Source organism: Serinus canaria, chromosome 25 (genome assembly GCF_022539315.1).
Source record: "Serinus canaria isolate serCan28SL12 chromosome 25, serCan2020, whole genome shotgun sequence".
Lineage (NCBI taxonomy): Eukaryota > Metazoa > Chordata > Aves > Passeriformes > Fringillidae > Serinus > Serinus canaria.
In genome coordinates, this window is record NC_066338.1 from 8,912,252 (window position 1) to 8,920,799 (window position 8,548).

The 8,548-nt window shown below is 56.7% G+C and overlaps 1 protein-coding gene and 1 pseudogene across 1 annotated transcript; both read left to right on the forward strand.

The window, feature by feature from the left end:
- Positions 1 to 1,240: 1,240 nt before the first annotated feature.
- Positions 1,241 to 5,579, forward strand: LOC103821177 (zinc finger protein 418-like). Its single transcript, XM_050984055.1, has 3 exons — positions 1,241 to 1,634; positions 2,039 to 2,123; positions 2,310 to 5,579. The coding sequence occupies exons 2-3, from the start codon at positions 2,069 to 2,071 to the stop codon at positions 3,581 to 3,583; spliced, it is 1,329 nt and encodes a 442-aa protein (XP_050840012.1). The 5' UTR covers positions 1,241 to 1,634; positions 2,039 to 2,068; the 3' UTR covers positions 3,584 to 5,579.
- Positions 5,580 to 5,708: 129 nt separating this feature from the next.
- Positions 5,709 to 8,178, forward strand: LOC127060508 (zinc finger protein 572-like; annotated as a pseudogene).
- Positions 8,179 to 8,548: the final 370 nt, after the last annotated feature.

Consider the following 8,548-nt stretch of genomic DNA (forward strand, 5'->3'; position numbering starts at 1 on the left):
TTGGGAACAAAGTCCTCCATGGTCAGGCCCTGTCCCACCCTGGTGATACCACTGTGTTTCACCCCAAAACAGTGTCACCCTATGGTTTGGGACAAAAGACACCACTGCCATCAGCTCCTTTCTAACTAAGGTGATGTTGCCATGCTTTGTCCCAGGACACCCCAGCATCTCTTTCAAAGTGTCCCCATGTCCCCACGCTCCCTCCCGGTACCCTAGCCCCTCATGCTACCATCCCCAGTGTCCCCACCTGCCATCCCCACTGTGCCAGCTTGTTGTCTACCAGCACTGGCATCAAAGCTGCTTCAGCCGTGCTGTACACGGCTCAGCAGCTGCTCGGTCTCTGGGGACACCCGCCAGTGTCACCTCAGTCTGGTGTCCCGCCTGCTCGGTGTCAGCCCCTGGTCCGTGTCCCCGTTGTTCAGTGTCACCCCGTGTCCTGGGATCACCCCTGTCCCGGTGTCCCCCCTACTCGGTGTCACCCCCCGGTCTGTGTCCCCCTCGGTCCGGCATCACTCCTCTCTTCCAGTGTCCCCACTGCCCAGTCCACAGCGTCCCCTGTCTCCGTTAAACCCCCGGTCAGGACTCCCTGTCCCCGGTGTCACCCGTGTCCCCCCCACCCCGTTCTGGTGTCTCTGCTCGCTGTCCCCTCTGCCCACAGTGCAGGGGCACAGTGTCCCCTGCAGGCGGTAACTCCCCCGGCCCGGTCCTCGGTGTCCCCTCGCCCGAGTGTCGCTCCTGTTCCCGGCCCCCCCCGCCCCGGTGTCACCCCCCGTCCCGCCCGCTTCCCGGTATGCCCATTCCCCGTGTCCCTGTTGGCCGGTTCCCTTCTCTGTCCCGTTCCCACTCCCGTTCCCGGTCCCTTTCCCGTATTTCCAGTCCCATTCCCGTTTCCGGATTCCCGGACCCTGTTCCCATTCCCGGCGGCAATCCCGCTCCCGGCTCCTGTCCGCATTGCTAGTCCCAATCCCGTATTTCCTGTCCCATTCCCGGTCCCCTTCCTCATTCTCGGTCCGTGTCTCCATTCCCGGTCCCCATTCCTGGTCCCATTCCCGTATTCCTGGTCCCCATTCCCGCTCCCTGACCCCTCTCACCGGACGCCGCCGCCATCGCTCCGGCTCCCCTTGGTTCACGTGACCGAGCAAAACCCGCGCTGTTCCCATCCACCAATCCCAGCGCGCAATCCCTCCTTTATTTGCATAACCGCGCCCTTCATCTTGGCCCGGTCCACCGCCGGCTGCAGGGGTGTCCGGCCGCTGTTTGCTCCCAGTTCCCTCTCAGCGCTCCCAGTAAGAGCGGGACTGGCAGGGAAAGCGCTCCCAATTTCCTCTCGCTGATCTCAGGATCCCTCCGGTGCTCCCAGGATCGCTCCCAGTGCCGCGCGGGGCGGGGCCGCTTTGGGAACCCCCCCCAGGGCAGAGCGCGGCTGCTTTTGAGCGTCGGCACTGCCCGTGTGGGGCGGGGAGCAGAGGAGGAGCGGGAGGAAGAGGCGGGACAGAGGAGGGACAGAGGAGGAGGAAAAGGAAGAAGAGGAGCCGGAAGTGGAGATAGAGACGGACGAGGAAGAGGAGCAGCAGCACCAACACCGCGTGGTTCCCCCGCTCAGGCCGCAGCCCCCCCGCCTCCAGAACCCACAGGTGAGCGGGGAGCGGGAGCTCGCCCCAAATCCTTCGGCGGGGAGGGGTCTCCGGGAGGTTTTTTTGTGTGGCAAAGGATCTTAGGATCTTCCAGGACCCAAAAGCTGAGCCACAAATTACCCTTGGGGGGGTCCCTCGTGCCCTGTCTCTGCGGGCAGAGAGGCGATATCGGGTTTGGGGACGCCAGGGAGAGCCGGGGGGAACGCGGGAGCCTCGAAGAGGGGAGAGCGCAGAGGGGCGATCACACAGCTGGGAGACCCCGGCAGCCTGGAGGGTTGAAGGAAGCCAGAGATGAGCGGGGTCCGGTCACCCCTGGGCTGAAAGGGGCGCTGACTTCTCCAGCTGCACTTGGGCAGTGGGACCATCAAAACAAACGCATTCAGCCCTTGTTTTCCCCCCCAAAGAAGGATTTCCCGTTCCTAAACCTTGGCCGGATGGAGGAAGAGGAGGCTGGGAGGAAGAAGAAGATGGCCTGGGAGCCCCAGGCAGGTGAGGAGGAAGTCAGTGCCCCTTTTCCCCTCTCTCCTGCTCCATCTCCCAGCCCAGCCCAGCCCCCAGCAGCAGAATAATCCTGCTGCTGATGCCATCCTGCTGGGGATGCACTCGGGGAATCTCCTTGCCCTGCCCTGTGGCATGCAGCCAAATCCCATCCCCTCCTTGTCCTTCTTCCCCCAGACACTGAGCTGAGGGTGGAGAGCAGGGAGGATGAGTCACCACAGCAGAACCTCATGGATGAGGCCGTTTTGAGCTGTTCCACTGCACAGGAATCCAACGTGGAGGAAAATCCCCAGAGATCCCGCACAAGGAAGGGCTGCAAACGTAGCCCAGGGAGGTCAGAGGAGGAAAGATCCACCCTGGGACAGGATGGTGGTCAGAGCTCAGAGCTGGGGGTCCCCGAGCAGCTTCCCAATGGGGAGAAGCCCCACAGGTGTGGGAAATGTGGGAAGAGCTTCAGCCGAAGCTCAGCCCTGATCCGCCACCAAAGGATCCACACTGGAGAAAGGCCCTATGAGTGTGGGGAGTGCGGGAAGAGCTGCAGAGACAACTTTGACCTGATCAACCACCAGAGGAGCCACACTGGGGAACGGCCATATGAGTGTGGGGAATGCGGGAAGAGCTTTCAGAGAAGCTCCACTCTTCTGAAGCATCAGCGGACACACACAGGTGAGAGGCCCTATGAGTGTCCCAAATGTGGGAAGAGGTTTCAGACAAGCACCCATCTCCTCACACACGAGCGGATTCACACAGATGAGAGGCCCTTCCGCTGCCCCGACTGCATGAAGGGCTTCAAATATAACACCGACCTCATCAAGCACCGGCGCATCCACACCGGGGAGAGGCCCTACGAGTGTGAGGAGTGCGGGAAGAGATTCACCCAGAAGTCGAACCTGATTGTCCACAAGAGGATCCACACCGGTGAGAGGCCCTATGAGTGTGGGCAGTGTGGGAAGAGATTCAGCCAGAGCTCTGAGCTGATGCTTCACCAGAGGATCCACACTGGAGAACGGCCTTACGAGTGTCCCGACTGTGGGAAGACCTACAGCCGTAACGATCACCTGATGATCCACCAGAGGAGCCACACCGGGGAGCGGCCCTACGAGTGTGGGGAGTGCGGAAAGAGGTTTCAGAGTAGCTCAGATGTCCTCGTACATCAGCGGATTCACACGGATGAGAGGCCCTTCCGCTGCCCTGAGTGTGGGAAGGGCTTCAAGCACAACTCCACCCTCGTCACCCACCAGCGCATCCACACTGGGGAGAAGCCCTACAAATGTCCCCACTGTGGGAAGAGCTTCAGCCAGAGGTCAGCCTTGACCCAACACCAGTGGAGGCACCACTATGAAAGCCCTGTGAGTGCCCCAAGTGTGCAAGGAGTTTTGTGCACTGCTACAATTTCATTACCCGTGGCAGTATTTGTGCTGCACGATGCCCAGTGGGTACAGCCCCAATGATGTGTGGTGCTAGTAATCTGTGTTGGGAAGGCACCTGGCTGGGGGCTCCACCTCTTAAAGGCTCCATGTGGCCTTGATTATTTTTTCATTTCTCTCTTTCCTTTCAAAACGCCCCAAACCAGGATAAAAATAGAAAAAAATGAAAAAAAAAACCAAGGATGGGGACATGTGGTAATCTTCCAGGGGATGTGGGGGCTGCTGTGTTCCAGGGAGTTGAGGGTTCCTGGATGGGACTTGGGGTTGCTCAGGGCTTTGGGCACCCTAGGCTGGGTGACTCTGGCTGCACTGGGAGACCCTGGAGGAGGTTTTGGGGCAGCTGATCAAGGACCCCCTGCCCTAGAACTGACCCCATGACTCCCTGTCCTGGTTCCCCATGTTCCCTGTCCACGATCCCCCTCTCCCTGCTGTCACTCCCCCTCCTCCCCACCTGTTCCCACGTCACCGCACTCCTTGTCCCATCCTGCTCCCATCCCAGTCTGGATTCCATTCCCAGTCTTATTCCCCGTCCTGGTCCACTATTCTTTGTCTGGTTGCCGGTCCCATATTCCCAGGCCCATATTCCCTCTCCTGTTCCCGTTCTCATATTCCCAGTCCTGCTGCCGGTTGCGCTTCTGTTCCCATATTTCCATTTCTATGTTCCCAGTCCCATTCCTGTATTCCCGTTTGCGATCCTGGTCTCATCTTCCTAATCCCCATCCCATATTCTCTCTCCGGTTCCGGGTTCCATATTCCCTGTCCCGGTCCCATATTCCCTGTCCCCGTCCCTATCCCTTCTTACCCACCCCCCCCACGTGACCAGGGAGGTTCCGCGCTGCTCCCGCCCACCAATCCCAGCGCGCGGTCACTACTGTATTTGCATAACCACGCCCTTCGATTTGGCCCCCGCCCACCGCCGGCTGCACCCGTGTCCGGGCGCTGTTTGCTCCCAGTTCCCTCCCAGTGCTCCCAGTAAGAGCGGGACTGGCAGGGAGAGCGCTCCCAATTCCTTCCCGCTGATCTCAGGATCCCTCCCGGTGCTCCCAGGATCGCTCCCAGTGCCGCGCGGGGCGGGGCCGCTTTGGGAACCCCCCCAGGGCAGAGCGCGACTGCTTTTGAGTGTCGGCACTGGCCGGGTCGGGCTGGGAGCGGAGGAGGAGCGGGTGGGAGAGAGGAGGAGGAGGAGGAAGAACAAGAACAGGAGGAGGAAGGAATAGGAGCAGCAGCAGAAGCACGCGGTGCCCCCGCCCGCCCGCAGCACCCCCAAGTCCAGCAGCATCGCCCCTCCCCAGAACGCGCAGCTGAGCGGGGCCGGGGGGGTTGGCCCCAAATCCATCACGGATATCTCCAGGAGGTTTTGGGTTTTTTTTGTGGGGTAGGGGATGCTTGGATCTTCCAGAACCCCAGAGCTGAGCTGGAAATGCCCATTTCGGGGATCCTGGGGAGGTCCCACGTGGCGATCGCCCAGTAATGCCAGGCACAGGGGTGATATCCGGATATCGGTGATATCCCGGGATGTCGGAACTCAGGACATCCCTCTGGGATTCCAGAGTTGCCGGGACCCCTGCCAGGAAGCTCATACCCTGGCACATAGCCCAGAACAGCGGTGGGTTCAATTATTGCCAGCTTTGTATGAAGACCTGAAAGCCACAGCAGTTTAAATAGTGTAATAATAAAATTACCACTGGGTGAAAATGTAGGTTTTGGGATTTTTAGAATAGGGGTTTTGGGAACAAGATGGAGGGACTTGGGCGTGTCTAGCCTTTCTTCTTCTCTACCTCCATCTTCACTGGTGATGCTGGCACTTTTGGATTGGTTTAGAGTAGAAACTCACTGTCTAACATAGGTGATAGGTACTGGAAAGTAATTGTAAACATGTTATACATAGGTTTTATTATAAAGAGATAACACTGCCCGGGGGCAGGCAGAGTGCCTCTGACTGTCCTGCTGAGCAGACCTCGGCTGGGCAGGAGGAAAAATTTTACAGATAACATACAATAAACAATTCAGAGACTGAAAACTGAAGAGCTTTGAGTCATCCTTTGAAGGTGCAGGCTGAAGCAGAGACTTTTTATGTATCTCAGGGTCACAGAGCCCCACGAGCTTCTGAGACCAGGGGAGCTGGGGATAAACACGAGCCCTGGAGGTGGAAGAGTGCAGAGGGGTGATCCTGGAGTGGGGGGGATCCCCAGCAGCCTGGAGGGGTGAGGGAGGCTAGAGATGAGCGGGGTTTGGGCCCCCTGAGGCCAATAGGGGCAGTGACTTCTCAAGCTGTACTTGGGCAGTGGGACCATCAAACCCAAGGCACTCAGGCCTCATTTTCCCTCTGAAACTAAGATTCCCATTCCTAAACCTTGGCCAGATGGAGGTAGAGGCTCTGAGGAAGATCCCGTGGGACACCCTGGCAGGTGAGGAGGAAGTCAGTGCCCCTTTCCCCCTCTCCTGCTCCATCTCCCAGTCCAGCATGGCCTCCTGCTGCAGGACAATCCTGCTGCCAAAGCTCTCCTGCTGGGGACACATTTGGGAAATCTCCTTGCCCTTCCCTGTGGCATGGAGGCAAATCCCATCCTGTCCTTGTCCTTCCTCCCCCAGAGCAGGAGCTGAGCATGGAGAGCAGGGAGGACAAATCCCTGTGGCAGAACTTCGTGGAAGAGGCCGTTCTAAGCAGCTCCACAGTGCAGGAATCCAATGGGGAGGAAAAACCCTGGAGATCCTGCATGAGGAGGGGCTGCAAGCTTAGATCACAGGGATCTGAGGGGGTAAGATCCACCCTGGGCTGGGGAGGTGGACAGAGCTTGTTGGGGGTCCATGAGCGGCTTCACAATGGGGAGAAGCCCCACAAGTGCTCAAAATGTGGGAACAGCTTCAGCAAGAGATCCTTCCTGATCTATCATTGTAGAATCCACGCAGGGAAATGGCCCTATGAGTGTGGGGAGTGTGGGAAGAGCTTCTGTAAATGCGCCAGCCTGATTGTCCACCAGAGGAGCCACACTGGGGAGAGGCCCTGTGAGTGTGAGGAACCCAGAAAGAGGTTTCTGACCAGCTCCCATCTCCTTGTATACTAGTGGATTCACACAGAGGAGAGGCCCTTCTGCTGCCCTGACTGTGGGAAGGGCTTTAGGTGCAACTTCCACCCTGTCAGCCACCGGCACATCCACACCAGGGAAAAGCCCTGTGTGTCCTGACTGTGGCAGGAGCTTCTCACAGAGCTCAGCCTTGACCCAAAACCAACAGAGCCACCACTAAGGGAACCCTTGCAAGTGCCCTGAGTGTGGGAAGAGCTTTGTGGGTTGCTCCAGCTCCATCCCCCATGGAAGGATCTGTGCTGGATGATCCCCAGTGATCCGTGGTGCCGGTGATCCGTGTTGGGAAGACCCTGCCTGGGGGCTCCACATCCTGCTGGCTCCCTGTGGTCACCTGAACTCAGCCACAGCCCAACATCAGAAATCCATTGTGGAGAGCGGATTGGTCAACTTCCAACCCCAGAAAAATCTCCTTTTGCTGCTTCTGGTGGCATCAAGCAACATTGAATGGCCTTGCAGGTCTTCTCCAACATAAATCCACCCTTTTAATTCTCCCTGGCCCACACACATCTTCCACAGCCAAATGGGGATAGACTGGGGCAAAACCCCTGATTTTGGAGACAGCTGGGTGGAAATCCCTCCAAAAAAGGTTCTTCCCACCCATCCAAGCACATGGATGCTCTGTTGGCAGGGACATAAATAATTTTGGTTTGGTCTTGAAACAAAAAAGTTTCTGTTCATCCCTTTGAAACTCCTGAAATTGGGGTAAAAATAAAGACAATGAAGGTATAGATGGGGACACATGGGGGATAATGACATGGTTGGGGACGTGTGGGGATATGGACATGAATGGGACACAGGGATACAGACGTGCCATGACACCCATTGACACCCTGTGACGTGCCATGATACCCTTGGTCCTCTGATTTCTGGTTTCCCCCCCTCCCCCATTTTGGGTCCTTTCCCCCTCTTTTGGATCATTTCCCCCTTTTTTGGGTCCCTTACCCTCTGTTTTGCATCATTTCCCCCCTGGTTTGGATCCTTTCTCTCTTTTCCATTCTTTCCCCCAAATTTGGGAGCCCTCCCCATGCTTTTGGCACAGAAAAAAGGAAAAACTCTGCCTCAAAATCCCTAAAAAGAAAAATTCTGCCTCAAAATCCCAAAATAAACCAATGAAAAAGGAGAATTCCACCCCAAAATCCCCAAAGGAACAACAGGAAAGGGAAGAAATCTGCCCCAAAATCCCAAAAAAATCCTGTGAGTTCTCAAAGTCCCCCAAAAACACCAGGAAAAGGAAAAATTCCACACTAAAATCCCCCAGAAATGAAATTTTCACACCAAAATCCCAACAAAACTAATGGGAATGGAATAATCCACCTAAAAACCCCAAAGAGTTCCCAGACTTCCTAGAAAAGGAAAAATTCTGCACCAAAATCCTCAAAAAAACCAACAGCAAAGGGAAAACTTGGCCACAACATTTCCAAAATAATCACCACAGGAAAGGGAAAATTCCCCCCCAAAATTCCATGCAGAAATTTGGGAAAAGTGAATGCAAACCTCACACTAGAATTTTAGGGGTGTGAAACACCCATAAGTGGGATTATCAGGAATTTTGGGGGGGGGTTTGGGATTTACCTGTGGAATTGGAGGGTGAAGTTGCCGTTGGTGCCATCCAGCCGGGTGTCCCTGGGGTGCACCCCCAGGATCTCTGTGGGGTCAGAATTGGGGTCAGGGAATGCCGGGAGCCCAAAGCCCCTGGGACTTCCCATATCCTGAATCCCAAATGCCCCAGGACCGCCCCAAATCCCAAACCCTGAATCCCAACTCCCAAATGCCCTGGGACCATCCCAAACCTTGCACTTTAAACCCCAAAGCACCCTGGGCCTGTCCCAAACCCCAAATTTCAAATCCTAAACTCCAAACCCCTTGGGACCATCCCAAATTCTCAACCCCAAGTCCCAAACCC

Bases quoted from the DNA above. Each gene is read 5' to 3' on its own strand.
- LOC103821177 (XM_050984055.1), top strand. From the start codon at position 2,069: ATGGAGGAAGAGGAGGCTGGGAGGAAGAAGAAGATGGCCTGGGAGCCC. The intron at 2,124-2,309 runs GTGAGGAGGAAG...TTCTTCCCCCAG, and splicing joins GGCCTGGGAGCCCCAGGCAG to ACACTGAGCTGAGGGTGGAG.